At 33.9% G+C, this 17354-nt stretch overlaps 2 protein-coding genes across 4 annotated transcripts; one reads left to right on the top strand and one right to left on the bottom strand.

Moving 5' to 3' along the window:
* Positions 1–1809: 1809 nt before the first annotated feature.
* LOC21394370 (poly [ADP-ribose] polymerase 2) lies at positions 1810–7939 on the top strand. Of its 2 annotated transcripts, XM_024170554.1 has the most exons (19): positions 1810–2136; positions 2226–2514; positions 3359–3480; positions 3585–3666; positions 3836–4071; positions 4257–4383; positions 4477–4532; positions 5004–5077; positions 5280–5326; positions 5411–5460; positions 5646–5708; positions 5818–5898; positions 6153–6263; positions 6363–6438; positions 6585–6727; positions 7103–7176; positions 7480–7585; positions 7684–7752; positions 7863–7937. In XM_024170554.1, exons 1-19 carry the CDS (start codon positions 2053–2055, stop codon positions 7911–7913), a joined length of 1941 nt encoding a protein of 646 aa, XP_024026322.1. In that variant the 5' UTR covers positions 1810–2052; the 3' UTR covers positions 7914–7937. The 2 variants fall into 2 exon arrangements, with proteins under 2 accessions (XP_024026322.1, XP_010088282.1); XM_010089980.2 differs by having other exon boundaries at positions 7684–7939.
* Positions 7940–9298: 1359 nt separating this feature from the next.
* LOC21394369 (uncharacterized mitochondrial protein ymf1) lies at positions 9299–11016 on the bottom strand. 2 transcript variants are annotated; one of them, XM_024170606.1, is made up of 3 exons: positions 10840–11016; positions 10281–10749; positions 9299–9800 (listed from the first exon to the last, which is right to left on the bottom strand). In XM_024170606.1, exons 1-2 carry the CDS (start codon positions 10997–10999, stop codon positions 10298–10300), a joined length of 612 nt encoding a protein of 203 aa, XP_024026374.1. In that variant the 5' UTR covers positions 11000–11016; the 3' UTR covers positions 9299–9800; positions 10281–10297. The 2 variants fall into 2 exon arrangements, with proteins under 2 accessions (XP_024026374.1, XP_010088281.1); XM_010089979.2 differs by having other exon boundaries at positions 9299–9566.
* Positions 11017–17354: the final 6338 nt, after the last annotated feature.

Genomic DNA, 17354 nt, shown 5'->3' with positions numbered 1-17354 from the left:
TTTTGGTTCGAAATGGATTTTGACTAAAACATGGTAGAAATTGGGGATCTCAGGTTTTTTGGACTTGATTTAGTACCTAGAACCCGGATTCAGGTGTTGTCCCTTGAGATATTTTGATTTGAGACTAGATTTGTAGGTTTTCAAACTAATTTCGTGAGTTTTCTCGCACTGGTGTTCTTCACCGATCGATCGGATTGCATTGGCCTCACCGGTCGACCAATTCGGTCGACCGGATTGCACACCACCGGTCAACCGATGGTGTTGCACTGCTCTATCACCGGTCGACCAGTGTACACAGGGTTTGACCACTAATTAAGTGTGGAGCTCGTTGGGAATTTCTTTTATTATCATGTGTTTAACCACTAATCGAGCTCCACATCACCGACCCCTGCCCTGGGGTGTGATAGAGTGGTATCAGAGACTTAGGTTAAGAATCCACAGGATTGTACATACATATGTGACATCATGAATCCACTGAACAGTCTAGTTTTTTAGATTTTCAATAATGTTTAAAACCTAAAATATTAAATTATGTTTAAATTTACTATTTTTTTAAAAAAATATGTTATAGTTTACTAATCACTTTACCAATTATGCTATTTTTCTCCTTACCCCTTGTTGGGAATGATGTCCTACAAGTATGAGATGTAATATGATATTTATTATTTATTTAATAAAAGAGTTTATTCATTATTTTATGTGCATATATTATTAAATATTTTATAAATATCACTGAAAATTTTATAATTATTTATGTGTCCTTAAATATTGTATATAAATGTTCTATGCGAGAGGATAATATTGAAGGATAATAATCAAAATGATTTGTAATAAATTTAATTAAAGTTCATAACCTTTAATTAAAACATTACTAATACATGTCATTCTCACTTAGAATGACACAATGTTATTTGCATTATTAATCCAGTGAGATATTAAATGAGTGTATTACACATAATGAGATTGTGTGAAATCGGAATACAGACACAATATGAATTTCTGATAATTTTTGTTAAGTACAGAAATTCTAATCGAGTCTATCGATGGTCATAAAATAATCTTAATCCTGAGTTATTAGTAGACTCCTATTTAATATATGGATTCTGCTACAGTATAAATTTATAATTTTATTTCTGTTATAGTGTTATCTCAAAAAAAAATTTTAAAATTTAAAAGTCATAATAAAAAAATCTTGATTTAAACCCATATATACAGGGGCTCTTTGTTTTTTTGACAGTTTGTGTCTTGGATAATAAAATTCACTCTTGAAAAATTAAGGTCTCGTTCATTTCACTAATTCGATTTTTAATTTCAGTTTTACTATAGTTAAAAGCTCTCATAAAAAATCACATCTAATTTTTTCTACTACAATAAAAAATTCCCACATAAAATCACATCTCAACTTAAATTAAAAACTTGAATCTACGAACTGAACAAGGTCATCATTTTATCGTAACTCAAAATGACACAAAATTTAGTAGACGTTTAATTCATATATTTAGAATCAAATCATGATTGAGAATCATTATTAATTTACGTGTATTTTTTATAAAAAAAAAATATTATAACAAACTACGAATTATAATTCAAACTATAATACGAATTCACCGAACAAACGCACACTGAAATCTCTCTTGAACTTATCATTATTGCAACTTTACTTGAGGTGTCGATTGAAACCGTAAAAAGGACTTTAAAAAATAATAATCAGTTAATGCCAAAATTGCAACTGTAGTTTGACGTGGAAAGTGGAGACCATGTGATATTAATATGATATCACATATGATATTAATATGCGGTATTGGATTTGGACCGGTTTTCCTCTCGTGCTCGGGAAGCTTTCTCAGGACAAACGAACCGTAAAACCGGCGGCAAAAAAATAGAAGTGGTCGAGACGCTACAAATCTTTACAAATACAAATATATAACACATACATCGCCACAGATACAATTCACAATTCCCACTTGCGAAAACCCACACTCCATTTTGCAGTTTTGAAACTCTCTTTCAATTTCCCTCCAAAATCTCTAGTAAGTTTTTACTGTTTTAGCAATGGCAAGCAAGCTTAAGGTAGAAGAGCTCCGTTCTGAACTCCTCAAACGCGGTCTTAGCACCTCCGGAATTAAGCCCACCCTGGTCTTTCTCTTTTTCTTTTTTCTCTGCAGGTTTTCGTGCTTTTGGCGGCTTCTAATTTTTGGTTTTTTGTTTTTGTTTTTTTTGGGTAGGTTCGAAGACTCGAATCTGCTATTCGCAAAGAGAAGGAGCAAGTACCGGACGGAAATGGCTGTTCGGTGGGGAAGAAGAGGGAAAGGGATTTGGCAGATGAAGAAGAGTTGGTTAAGTCAAATGTGTCGGACAAAATTGAGGCCGTGGAGGAGTTTCGGAACATGGGTATTAGGCAGCTGCGCGAACAAGCCTCTCTTCGTGGAATTTCCACAACTGGGTCTAAGAAAGAATTGTTGGAGAGGCTTTGTCAGGACTCTGACAAGGGCTTCGACAATGGCATTCCTCAAGGTAGTTTACTTTTTTTCTCGAGAAAATTCTTGATTACCTGATTGCTTACTGAGAAAATTTGCCCCCAAAAAACTTCATCAATTTTCACGTTTAGTAGATAGTAGATGTTAGATAGGCCCTGGTCAAATTAACTTTGGTTAAGAAATTAGTATAGACTAGTTTCAAACTCGGGTTCATGATGTTAGTTTATCAATTTATCCCAAATTCTTGGGGCGTTTGGTATGAGGTAATCTCAAGAGTGGGAATGAGAATCTTTCATATTCTCATGTTTGGTATAATTATTAGACTTTTTTAAAATCCAAGAAAGTGAAATTCATGGGTTTCACATTATCACATTTTGAGGTAATCCTAAACTCACCCAATATGGTGTTATTTATTTTCCCAGGAAAGTAATATTTATAAGAAAAAATTACATCTCCCTAACATTTCTTTCAACAATAATTTTTATATTTTAACTCTCCTCCTCACATATGGACTGGACAATAGGTAACACGTGATGACAATTTAAATGAGAATAAAGAGTGCATTTAAGGGGTTTGAATTCAGGACCTCCTGTTCTGATACTATGTTAATTTACCAATCCATCTTAAAAGCTTAAGCTCTTAGAAAGTGAGCCAATAATAGTTTTTATATTTTAACACATGATGTCTCAGGTTCACAAAGTGAGTTCGGAGAATTTCTGGATATCAGGAAAAAAAAAAGTACAGATGTCCGGTATCTGTTTTCTTAAAGCTCAAGTCGTTATTATTATTATTTCCTATTGTTTTCAATGCAAGGATGTAAGTTGTACCTTTTGATTTGGACCCTATAAGAATTGTTGTTAATTGTTATTTGTTGGTGACAGCTGAGGAAGAAGGGGATGATAGAAAGGAGGAGAAGATTATTACTGCTACCAAGAAGGGTTCGGCAGTGTTGGACCAATGGCTACCAGACGACATGAAGACACAGTACCATGTTTTACATATTGTAAGTCTGCAAATTCATAGCATATTGCATTTCATATTTGTGTTTGGTTAAACATTATTCATGTTAAGGTTCTTTTATATTTATATATATGTTCTTTAATGTAGGGGAATGACATCTATGATGCCATGTTGAACCAGACAAATGTTGGCGATAATAATAACAAGTTCTACGTGATTCAAGCTCTTGGTTAAGTCATTTTCCCTTTGGAAATTTTTTTATTGATTCTGATTAAGATGATTTGAATTCGAACTTGTGTATTTACTGTACCAGGTTCTAATTTGGATGACAAAAATGCTTTAGCCTTTAGGCCTTTTGGACTTTAATCTTACTTTCGTTTCTTCAAAACTACTGGCAGAATCTGATGATGGTAGCAGATTCATGGTTTATAATAGATGGGGAAGAGTTGGCGTGAAAGGTCAAAACAACATACAAGGCCCTTACACATCACGAGAAAGTGCCATCCATGAGTTTGAACAGAAATTTTATGCGAAGACCAAGAATCACTGGTCTAATAGAAAGGAGTTTGTTTCCTACCCTAAGAGCTATACTTGGTTGGAAATGGACTACAATGAAAACAAGGAGGACTCAACTGTGAGTTTTCTTGATTATGAGTTTACTACTGGATGAATTTAGGAGGGCCCTTTTAGGTAGAAGGATAAGACTTATCCTTAAAATATAAAAGGAAAAAAAAAATAATTTTACCTTCATCAAGCAGTGCATTTTGATCTGTGACCATTATCCTTCCCATTGTTTCTTAATGCCTGTAAAATTATCAGGTCAAAGAACAGCCTATCTCAGCTTTACAAGCAAAACCTCAGAACACTAAGCTTGAGCAGCGTGTTGCAAAGTTCATATCTCTCATTTGCAATGTCAGTATGATGAAGCAGCAAATGATGGAAATAGGTTTGTTCATCTACAATTGAATGTCTTTCCTTTTCTTTTATAGATTTAACCCATATGTAATTGCTTTTCCCATTTTCTCACGTTTTCTTTTAGGATATAATGCTGATAAATTACCACTTGGAAAGTTAAGCAAATCAACAATTTTGAAGGTATGTGTCGAACTCATGTTTGATCGTTCTTTGATTCATACTGAAATTATATCTTTTTTTAGAAGTATCCTAACCACATTACTATCTTAATTTTTTATTTTTTTGGGAGGAAAATCATTATTAAGTAGTTGTCTTGTTGATAAATGATTCAAACCAACTATAGTTACTTAAGATACGTAATTGAACCTACTCATTCTAAGACAGACTCAGATCTTAAACTTCTATCCTGTTTTCCTTTATCTTTCTCTCTCTCATAATGTTTTGGACGTAATTGGTATTTTCAACAGATGAACAGAATATAGTTGGGAGGACTTTCCCTTGTCGATTGTTTGTTGTGTGAATTTCAGGCACATATGTTCTTCTTACGTGCTTCCTCAGAACATTTATTTGGGACAAAATAATTTGTCCTTTCCTTTTTTTAAGCAATACATTTTAAGTTTTTGATGGAGTCTTGTCTTTTGACATATCTAGGGCTATGAAGTGCTGAAGAGAATTGCTGATGTGATTGGCCAATCTGATAGGAGAACACTAGAGCAATTAAGCGGGTAGTTTTCTTTGTTTCTTTACTTCAATGCTTGGCTCAGTTTTTCTTCTTATAAGCAGCCCTGATGCTATTGCAGCAAAAGAGACATGCTTGATGCTATGCATGACTTGAATTTACATTCTCTTGTACTTAAAGTATCACAGTTAGTTCGTATTCTTTAGATAAATCTGGAATTGTGTAATAAAAATTCTGTTTTTCTGCAGAGAATTTTACACTGTCATTCCTCATGATTTTGGATTTAAAAAAATGCGTGAGTTCTCTCTCTGGCAACTGATGGTTATATTCTGGTTTCCAGAAAGGGCATTTGCTTCATATATAATTTGACTGATGGCAGGTGATTATGTAATCGACACTCCTCAGAAGTTGAAAAGCAAATTGGAAATGGTAAACTTTTTTTTCTATCTAGATATGTACTTTGTAAAGTTTTTTCCTCACTCTCTTTGTAAGTGGTTAGTGGGATGCGGAGAAAGAGCTGCTTCTTTGACTTCTATTTGAGGGCTATTATGACAAGTAATTGGCTTCTTTTGTTTTAGAAAAAAGATGTGCTTAACTCCATTATCTAATTGAAGGTTGAAGCACTAAGTGAAATTGAGGTGGCAACGAAATTGTTGAAGGATGACATTGGTTTTCAGGTACATGTGGTTTGCTCTTAGTCATGAGTGACTCGTTCTATATATTTTACGCGTTACAGAAATTTTGAGTCCTCATGTTTACTGATGTAAGTTTCTGCCATTCTTGTAGGAAGATACCCTGTACTCTCATTATCAAAGCCTTCGCTGTGAGCTGACACCGCTTGATGTTGATTCCGATGAGTTCACCATGGTACGTAAAATTATAGAGCAATAGAAGTTCCAATAGTAAAACATGTACATTCACAAAATAAACATAACAATGTTGAAACCATTTTTTCCTCTTATATGGGTGCCCACATGTTTTAGGGGTGTTTGAAATTTTATTTATTTTTTTATACAAGACAGGATTGAACTCGCAACCCCCACCCAAACCCCCCAGTGCCACTAGACCAAGAGGTCTTGGGCGAAATTTTATTATTTATTTCATTTTCCATCTCTGGTCAGGTGGCAAAATATATGCAGAACACTCATGGAAAAACACATTCAAATTATACTGTGGATATTGCCCAGTTATTCAGACTATCAAAGGAGGGTGAAGAAGACCGTTTCAGAAAGGTGAAATTGCATGACTAAAAACTACTTGGACGTCTAATCTTCAGAAATGTAAGTTGGTATAGTTTAATTCATTTATTATTTATTATCTCTTGAAAGCAGTTCTCAAGTGCCAAAAATAGAATGCTGTTGTGGCATGGTTCACGGCTCACGAATTGGACTGGAATCTTATCCCAAGGTTTTCTGCTTATCCATTTTTCTTCTACTCTTAATAGCTTCCCAGTGCAAAAGTTTTTTTTTTTTTTCTCCTACAATTTGTGCTTCAACTTTGTGGATGGAATGTTGAAAAAATAACTTAGTGCAACCTGTATTTTGATACCGTAGGTTTGCGCATTGCTCCACCCGAAGCACCTGTAACTGGTTACATGTTTGGGAAAGGGGTTTACTTTGCTGACATGTTCTCCAAAAGTGCAAATTATTGCTACGCTTCCCACAATGCTACAACTGGCGTGCTTCTTTTGTGTGAGGTTGCCTCTTCATTCATCCGAATTCTATACTGATAGTTTTAGGCCTCGTCATTTCACCGATTTAATAGTTTTAGACCTTTTATGTTCCTAGTATCTTAAGATTGTGATAGTTAAGATCTTCTTTTTAAGATTGAACAATTTGAGATTAGTATATATATTGATGTCACTATGTCAGTACTATAAAAATATATATTTACTTGACAACAGTCTTAATTCCGATGATTTACGGCTTTATTATATGTTAAATGCGGCCAAATCGTCCATGCTTAGAAGTCTTCTTTCCTCACCTACCCACCCACCAACCCCCTTTTTCTCCCTCCCTTTCATAAAGTTTTGTGACCTTTCTCATGGTTTTTGGGTTGTGAATTGCCTTAGGTTGCACTTGGTGACATGGCTGAACTTCTAACTGCAAAGTATGATGCTGATAAGCTACCAAAGGGAAAGCTAAGGTTTGTTTTATTTATGCTGATTGGACACATACCCGACTCATGCTTAGTTTACCTTTTAAAAAAAAAAAAAATAACAATTTTATTTCAAAATCCGTCTCTTAATTCTCTGTACTGTTGAAACTCTGCATGGACACATTCTAGATTGCAAACCTTTTGTGCTTTTGCTTGATATATGCTAGTTTTGATCTCCTCTCTTGAGAACTAAAAGAACAGTATATTCGGAACTTAAAAATGCCAAGATGAGTAGTCTGCAGTGATAATGATTACTCTTGAAGTAATATGATGAAAAACCTACTATGGCAGCACGAAGGGAGTTGGACGAACTGCTCCTGATCTCTCCGAAGCTCGGGCGCTCGATGATGGTGTTTTAGTTCCCGAAGGAAAACCGAAAGAGAATCCACACCATGAGGTATTAGGCATTACTGTCTATGATCATTTAAATATGAAGTTGAATTATAGTTCATTTGGGACACTGTAAATCTCTTCTGATTTATCGGCTTCTTGCAGGGTGCTTTACTGTATAACGAGTACATTGTTTACAATGTCGAACAGATTAGAATGCGCTACGTTGTTCAGGTCAATTTCAATTTTAAGCGTTGACTCAAAAACATGTTCAGGTCAAAAAACATGGAAGTTGACTTTAATGTTAGCTCCTATCTGTCTTTGTTTTTTTGTCTTGTTATTAGGACAAGACGGATATATGGAGGAAGCGTAGACAGTTGTATGTACAAAGTTAATGTATCACTCACATAAGATTGAATAACAAGCATAATTTTGGCTGTTATGTCATATCCTTCTTTTTTTTTTTTTTATCGTCCTTTCTAATGCATTGCACTCCTGAAATCAACGGGATATATGAAAATCTACGGGCAAATGTGGTTTTATTTATTGATATTCCCATTGTCCTTCACCTTTTAAATGGGGTCATGCCATATGTTGCTATGCACACGTCTAGTGCGGTTAATGCGTGCAACATAAGCCTTACAAGAACTTTTTTTAAAATAAAGTGGTTAATCTAATAAAGATAAGATAACAATATTCTAAGTGAGATTTTTTTTCCCCTTTTTTCTAAGGAAAAAAAAAAAAGAAAGATTTTTATCAATACGAAGAAAGAAAGAGTATAAGAAACCAAATAATGACCAAATTTATTGATTTTTCCTCTTGATATGCAACAATGCGACTCAAGTTAGGTTCCTGGAAGAGAAAACAACAAAAATGCATCAAATATGATCAATTTAAACTCGGTGCAAAAATTACTTTTTTTTTTTTTTTGTCCTTTTCTTAAAACGCACACTCATAACTTTCTCATACATGCAGCCCTCTTCGGAAAATACCATCAATAAGCCTAACCATCGCAGCTGTAACACATAATTGATTTCAGTTTTAATTAACTTTTTGAGTACGTAAATAAGGACTCTCCACACTAGAACAAAGTCGTACTGATACAGTTCATGAATCTGTCTGGGTGTAACACAACAACTACAAAATAATTCTCTCTTAATCTACTGAGTGTGTTCTGGAGAGAACCTTTTTAACTGGAGAATTTTCGTGAAAGATCCTGCAAAATTGCGATATGACCTGTCCCGCTATCGTACACCAAGTTTTAACGAGAAGCTAATAGAAAGCTCAAGCATGCCACTTTAGAACCTATATCTTAACATTTTTGCTTCAAAGATCACTCACTTTTATCCATCCACATCATTTTCAATCAAACTATAATACAAATCGATTAGATTAACAAGGTACAACAAATGTATAAAAATGTTTATGCAATCTCATACAGAATTGGAAGCAAAACTAGTCCAAATTTTTTCCCTTGCTCTCTCGGTTATCAAAGAGCAGGAAAACATTTATACCTGATTACGAAGAATAGTTGTTGATCACCAAAGTCTCCCAGAAGCAGAGAATATGCACACGCAGACACATATTCTTGTTCTAAGCACTTTTAACTTGTTTAGTTTTCGGATAATGCTTAAAAAGATAATTAGGTTATTAAACTATGAACATAAGTTTTAGAGCCGTTGTATCAGTGAAGAGTGCTAATTTATCTACCTACAGTCGATGACTGTGGTTTCTAGTTGAAAGAAATGAACATTAAAAAGTCATACATTCATAACACCCATTCCAACACACCCATGTACCTTATATATCAACGATCATAAGTCCTATTTTGGTACACTTGCCATCAAACAGTGCAGAGATGAAAAAACTCCAATTTTGTAATGATTTTTTTTTATGCACACCCAATTTTCTACATTATTGCGCACTTTTCTACAGACTGAACGTTTAGTTTCATCCTCGCCAAGGAGTCCAATGTATGCACAGTTCGAAATTTGAGAAGATCTGCAAATACAGGCCACCTAGGAGGCTCCCACGTGGTTGGTATCACCCTAATTTGCAAAGCAAGTGAGTTTAGACAACTTGGCCTAGAACATATGGGCAGAATTAAAAAAGTCTCCAAATGTGAGACTACTGCAGAAAACTAGAAGAATAAGCCTCTGCAATGTGTCTTGTTAAAAATGGAGATACTCCAGAACTGAAGCTTTTGAATGCCCATTTCAGGATCAGATGCCTAAGCCAATTCTGTTATTTCAAGCATGATGAAGATTATGTGCATATGCGTTCTGAAACATTAATACCGAACAGAGAAACAATCATTGTTTGCAACATATTGAATGGAACTTCCTGTATTTGATGTTCTAATAAATTGTAAAGATATCAGAGATTAAACGACACAGTTGTATAATTAACTCCATCATACCAAAAAGTAGTACTCACAACTTAAACGCTGCAATGCCACTTCAATTATGGAGATAGTCGAAAGTAATTTGCACAAACAACGAATTTGGGATTTGTAGAATTATGTTGGTTATGTTAGAATTAGCAAAAGGAAACGTAAAACCATTCCATGTTTCCAACCTAATCAAAGACATGTTTTTTCATTTGAAAAAAAAAATTTTAATCAAAGAGCTTTACTACTATGGAGTTCTTATTTCAGTTGTCCTTTTCTCAGAGGCAAAAAAAAAAAAAAAAAAAAAAAAAACCTTACACTCATCATCCTTCGTTTTCAAAAGTATAAAACCTTAGGAGACAAACGGCAATACCTTCACCATCCTCCATGTCAGCTTTGCTCTGCTGAGGCCTGAGGACCTTCAGAACCAGCCATTTGCTCACCCTCCTTGTTTGCGAAAGCCGGGTCAAGAACCGAACAAAGATACGAGCTTGGCAGATAAAAATTGAAGAGAGAAGTTTCCATTTCATCAAATTCAGAAACTTTTCCCACATCAATATGATCCACCAAATTGGATTTGTATTGGCCGTACAACAACAGAAAATCTTGGTCCACGGCGTCCCCGGAGCCGGAGGGCAACAAGTTCAATTTCTCCGAAGCTCCTTCGGGCAAATACAGGACGCAAGTGGGACCCGCGCTGTGATTAAGCTGTTGGAAGAATTTCTTCTTGGTCCCAGGCTCGCTGATGCTCGGACGAAATAGGGTTTTGCCGGGGTTCAAGAGGTTCTTCAGTTTCCGCCATTGGTTACAGGTCAGCCCACTGGCATGGAACAATACCACGACTGTAAAGATTACCAGAAGACTCAATTAGGTTTCGATTTTCCATTTCTATATAAAAAACAGATAATTTTTAGGATTTAGATGAAAAGTACCTGGGGCGGAGTGGACGTCGGCGCCGCCGTGAGGTTGGGCGGCATCGGCGCTGAAGGACCTGGAAGCGGCGGAGTCGGAGATATGGAGAATAGGCGCGGAGAGGGATTTGGGGACGAGGTTGGAGGAGATGAGGCGCTTGAGAGAGAGTGAGGACGCCATTAGAACAGTAAAGTAAAGCCTGCTTCTGGAATGTGATGATCTTTAGATGATAAATCTAACGCTTAATCAGAGGTCGGATTAATGCTTCGTCGTTTTCCAGATATGGTGTCGTTTACTGGGTAATTTTATAGATGATGCGGTTTGTGAAAATTTTGTCCCTTTTTTAATGCTACAATTCGTTGTAAAATAATTTTATTTTTTATATAAAAATAAAAATAAAAATATTTTTAATTTCAGATAAAAATTATTTTTAAAAATATATTTAATAATTTTATTAAGAGATTATTTTTAGTGTAAAAAAAATTATTAATATCTTTCTTTTTCTCTATGCTCGAGAGAAGAGAAAATGAAAACAAAAAATAAAAAACGACTAAAAGTCGTTTTTCATTTTTCTCTCATTTTATACTAAATTAAAAAATCGTTTTCATTTCCGTTTTTTGTCTTTATTGCGCCAAACACTGTTTTAAAAATATTTTCTTTTTTCTTTTTTAAAAAACGTGAAAAATAAAAATAGAATCAATTCCAAATACGGTGCATACATTTTTCCTTTTTTCAATATCAATGTCTTTTTTTCTTTTTAAAAATTTTATAGATTATGTTTTTTATTATTGCTTTTTTAACGATCAAATACAGTAAAAAGAATATTAATTGTGCAACATTAAAAGCGAAAAAATTCTTAATAGGGTGAATTAATCAAAAAATTATTTAGTAGTACACAAAAAAAATTGGCACGCCCCAAAACAGTGATTAGTGACGTGGAGGCTCGTTTAGAGATTAAACATGATTAAGAAAATAATTAAACATTTGAAAATATAATAATCAAAACCAAAAGTAAAATATTAAGAGAATTTCTAAACAAGCCCCACATTTTGCTGAAATTAAATTACAAGAAAGTGATGGGAACTTTCATACTTTCTGAAAAACAAGTTTTAAACTAAGCCTCCGGCATCGTTCAGGGTTCCACCCACAGGATATAAAATATTGTATATACATGAACATGTAAATATCATTTACAAACATCAACCACAATCTAGAGATTTAAAGTTTACATTCTAAGAATTTACAATCCTTACATTGTTCCACAAGGATGTTGTCACAATCCTCATTGGGTTAGACGGTGGCAACTACTTCGGCTACTCAATAGTGCTCCTAGCGTCGCCTGTGAGAGGTTTAATATTTATAGAAACAAAATAAAACATGAGTGGAAGGCCCAGTAGAATGTATTTTGAAATAAATTTTATAAATAAATAAATGAATAAGTAAGTAAATGAAGATATTCAGTTCCGACACAACAGCCAGAACGTCACATCCTTTTCCTGAAATGAAGTATAAACTAAAAATTTCGTATTACAGACATCAGCAAGTAATTTATACTATGATAAATTTTTTACACAACCACAAGCACAGGCACAAGCTTTATAACCACCGTAGTCTACCGGTCGGGGTTTCGGGTCATGCCCCCATGGATACGATCTCCATATCCTATCTAGGCCATCAATAGGCTTACCAGTTCGCAAGATATCTTATCTTAAGAAATCATTCATTAAAATTTTGAAATAGTTCATTATATTTCCAATAGCTAAAATCAAGTTATTGTATTAAAATATTTTTTTTCGCGAACATGTCCTTTCTTTAAAACATTTGTAAAGCCAAAACTCTTTCTAAAAATAGGCTATCAAAGAAAATGATAAGAAATCCTACCTCTTAGACACCAAACATGTGGCTAGCGTTGCGCTATCCTAGCCTCCGCTTCCTCGAAGCCTTCTATTTAATTCTTCAACTATCATTGATACAAAATAACATTTTAGGATTCATTTCTCATTCCTAAAGTAAATCAATCTCAATTATACACTTCGATTTCCTATTAGTGTGCCTTAATCCAATTCTAAGTTTCATAAATCATTTTATGTTTCAAATCATCATTCCAAGGATTTTGATCTCAAAATATGGATTAAAGATGCTAATCCATCTACTTTAGGTCTCCAAATGAAGCTAATTTGGGTTCTCTTAGAAAATCAGGGTTAAAATAGCATTTTAGGCAAAACAGGTTCAAATAACGTTTACACCGATCGACCGGTGACAGAGAAGTTATTCTTCATCGGTCGGCTGGTGAAGAGGGAACCTTTCGGCCATGTGATGACCCTCCTCAATGGCCGTCATTGTAGCTAAAATTAATTTGTACTTGCTAGAATTTCTTAAAATTTACGGAATATTTTTTATAAAGTCTTATAGTAGACATAAGTTATGAATTGCTTTCTTAATTAAAATATTCAAACCTTAACATATATGTTTCTCAAGGCATATAGATATATCTATATGTATATACCCAATTCTTAAGTCTTGCTTATTTACAGCCATAATCCACAAAACTATTTAACATATAGTTTTAGAATCATAATTAGCCAAACTATTTATAACGTAAAACTGATTGCGAAAATATTTGTGAGCGGTATCCATTCCCTGATCTCCACATCGTTCGTCTACTCGCCATCAGTCCATTAAGTATTATGTGCAGGTTGCTTACGTACAGTATAAATATTCTATGATGAGCTTTTGCTCAGCAAGTAGGAACTATTTCTCACAAAATAACTGTAAATTCACATGAATAAATATGCATGAGCTAATTATGCTTAATTATGATCATGTCTTATTAAATTCTTATTGTTTGATCTTATCTTAGTTACTTATGGGCCCGAGTGCTCGTACCATGTGCGCGCAACCATTGGGACGTAGGGGTTTGCAAGGTCCTCAACGAAATTCTTATTGTTTGATCTTATCTTAGTTACTTATGGGCCCGAGTGCTCATACCATGTGCGCGCAACCATTGGGACGTAGGGGTTTGCAAGGTCCTCAACAACACCATGATTTAACTTACTATATACTTCTTCTTTTTTTTTTCTTTTCTATCTCCTTGCGGAGTCTGAGTTACCTCCCTCTCAGAGACTGGTACGGCACTTAACTGAGTTTATTCTTATAAGTTCCACTTGACTTATTAAGGTGTATGTATTATGGCATGTCATCGCATAAAGCATAAACATGCGTACATAACATGTGTAACTTTTTCCTTTAAAATATATTCATATTGTAGGCGAGATTCCTACTTACCTGATTTACAGAGCTAGAATTCACTTTTCGCCAAACAACCTATTCTCTTACTTGCTTACTTCTGAAAATGAACATCCATTGAGAGTGTGAGATTAACTTTCGTTTGCTATTCTATTTTGGCAGCTTATGAAGGAAAATCTAACCCTTTCCTTAAGGCATGTATTCCTCTCCTTTACTGAAGGATAATTTACTATAAGGATCAATTTATTAAATCCTCAAAATCTTATTTTCCTTAATTGCTCTTAACATCCACTTGCCTATATTGAAAATCAATTACCCAATCTAATAACTTATTCTCTATAATTTACCTCATTGGACTTATTATGATATGAAAGCCCAATTCGGCCAAGAAACTTATTCATGGTGTTCTAACTCTTAGGCCACTGAAATTTTAACTCAAACGGGGTCTCTTGAATTAATGCGGGCGTTGGACCCAAATCTAATCTTCGTAATTCTAAGGACCTAACATATTGGGCTCGTAAGTGCCCGCTGGGATGTTTTGCTCGAAAAATTATTAAGTTTTTAAAAGAAACAATTTTTCTTAAAAACTTTCTTCACAAATATTTCCGTTAAAATGAGGTCTAACACCATAGTATTTTACTGAAATCACATATCGGGTTCTTTGATAACCTTTTGTTAAAAACCTATACTGTGTTAGTTTTGTTTAGTTAAAACTGTACAGTTTCTAAAATTTGTGTTTTACTGCATCTTAGATTCGATTTTGAAAATCTGTTCTTCATGACAATTTTTCGTCTCGTCGAGATCTAAAATTATCGTTTTTTAAGAAAGCTGAAATTCAGCCTCTAAAGGCCTAGTTTGGCTGAAAATAGTGGCTGCCAGTTTTTTTTCCGAAACTGTTTTTGACAGCCTGTACTGTTTTTAAAAAAATGGCTTAAAACATGCATTTAGAGTTAAAATTGGATTTTGTCACAGTCACAGAAAAACGTTTAAAACATTAAGAACCATAAGTTTGAACTTTGAAACACTGAAAAATCTCGCTCTAGGCTCCTCATTTTCGCGTTCAAATTAACCAGGAAATTTTTTCTCCAACCCAAAATAAGCAAACTTAAACCAAATATAAACATACCACATAATCCTAATCAAACTAGCTTCAAAACACACAAAACTAACATAAAAGTCACATGCCCTTATTACTACTTATTTCCTCAAGAACCACAAATTACATCCATGATTCACAACTTAACTTTGGTAGAAAAATAGAGGAAGGGTTTAGAGTTTTTACCCTTGAAGAAGATTCTTGGTTAGGCTCCTCCTAAAACACTTTGATCACCTTCTTCTTCCTCTAAGTTTTGCTAATGACTTAGAATTAGAATAGTAGAAAAATTTGAGAATAGCATTTCTAAATCTTAAATTTTGTTAGAAACAAGAAAGATAAGGATTAGAGTCTTACCCTTGAAGAAATTCTTAGCTAGACACCTTCTAGGACACCTTGGTCCATTCATTCTTCTTGAGATCCTAGACTAGTGCTTTGTGTTTGTGAATTTTTTTTTTTAGAGGAAACAAGAGAGGTATGGCCGGTTTGGTGTTTTAAGAGTAAAGTGAAGTAAGCTTTTTTGTTAAATAGTTGATTTGATTCTTCTCATCATGAAGTCTTCTAGTACACTCAACTAACTAAAATTTTTACTTAAAACCCCTTAACATGGTTGGCCAAGTGAAGAAAGAGAGGAAAAAAAAAACTATCATGAGTACTCTTCATCTTCCACCATCACACCTCATTCAATCTAAACATTAACCTACCCCTTGTACTTTTGTCCAATCTCTTAAGTTTCTTTTGAAATTGTTAAAAATTATACTGACTGTAAGGAAGTACCTAGCCAATAGGAAATTTTAATTTCTGCCGGTTCCTTTTCTACTGCTTATTTACAGTTCAATATTAATCCCTTAATACTTCGATATTAAATTCTTACTCACGTAACATTTCAAATTGTTTTAAGTCTTGAAATTAATTCTAGACTGAACAAATTCTAAATTTAACTTTTCTGCATTATATTTCGAGAATGATATTGCTACTGACAGTGTCAACTCCTGAGCTCACATTGTACCCTTCTACTATAAGTATTTTTCTCGTGACTTCAACCTAACTGTTCGGCAATTAAGGATTTTTTTTGTACGCTGCTAACATCGTATTGTGCTTAGAGATTCTTGAAATGAAGATTCTCAAACTATATATGTACTGGAAATTCTTCCACCTTAAATTACGATGAGAATTTATCGATCGAATTTATTTAATCATAACACATAAACTTACATGAAATCCGCTACAGAATTTAGAAATATTGATATTAATTCCATAAATCCTTCAGTCACAAAATATAGCAAAATATTTTTCAGAAAAAATCCTTAACTTAAATACATAAATTGTATCATTTAAATTCTGAGATTTTCTTGGTCATTATAGGTCGGTGGGAGCTAGATATTGGGAATAGTGTCCTAGAAGCATAAGATGTAATAGGATATTTATTATTTAATTAATAAAAGAGTTTATTCATCATTTTATGTGCATATATTTATGAATATTTTATGAATATCAAATGAAAATTCCGTGATTGTTTATGTAACCTTAAACATAGTATATAAGTGTTATATACGAGAGGATAGTGTTTAAGGATAATAATCAAAAACATTGTTCATGATGAATTTAATTAAAGTTCAGAATCTTTAATTAAAACATTATTAATACATGTAATTCCCATTTAGAATGGAACGGTGTTATCCGCACTGTTAATATGGTGAGATATTGAATGAGTGTATTTCGCATAATAAGATTATGTAGAACAAAGACACAAACACAATTTGAATTTCTAATAATTTCCGTTAAGCATAGAAATTCTAATTGAGTCTACTGATGGTCATATATAGGATGATCTTAATCCTGAGTTCTTAACAAACTCCTATTTATGAATTTATGTCTTTTGATTTACTCGGTACGGATTTCGAGACCCTGAATCCTATTCCTTGTATTTTGAAGACATAATGAAATAGGTAGCTGGGAATGTTATTATACGAGATGGAATCCATTCCTTCTTGAGAAAGAAGTAGATAAATAATTCTCTTGAGTGTTGATTCGGTACTTGAATTAGTAAGAGCGCTCTGGTTCATGAATGTGTTTTGTGAATCACTATCCATTAGAGAATCCATGGTACTCAAGGATGCATATATAATTAGAGAGGTTAACGGATCTTACCTGACTCTAATTATGAATTATTTATGGAGGATTGATCTATATGTA

The sequence above is a fragment of the Morus notabilis genome, unplaced genomic scaffold (genome assembly GCF_000414095.1).
Source record: "Morus notabilis unplaced genomic scaffold, ASM41409v2 Scaffold169, whole genome shotgun sequence".
NCBI classification, from domain to species: Eukaryota; Viridiplantae; Streptophyta; class Magnoliopsida; order Rosales; family Moraceae; genus Morus; species Morus notabilis.
The sequence above is the reverse complement of the archived record's forward strand: the minus strand, read 5'-3'. Positions and strand labels throughout refer to the sequence as shown.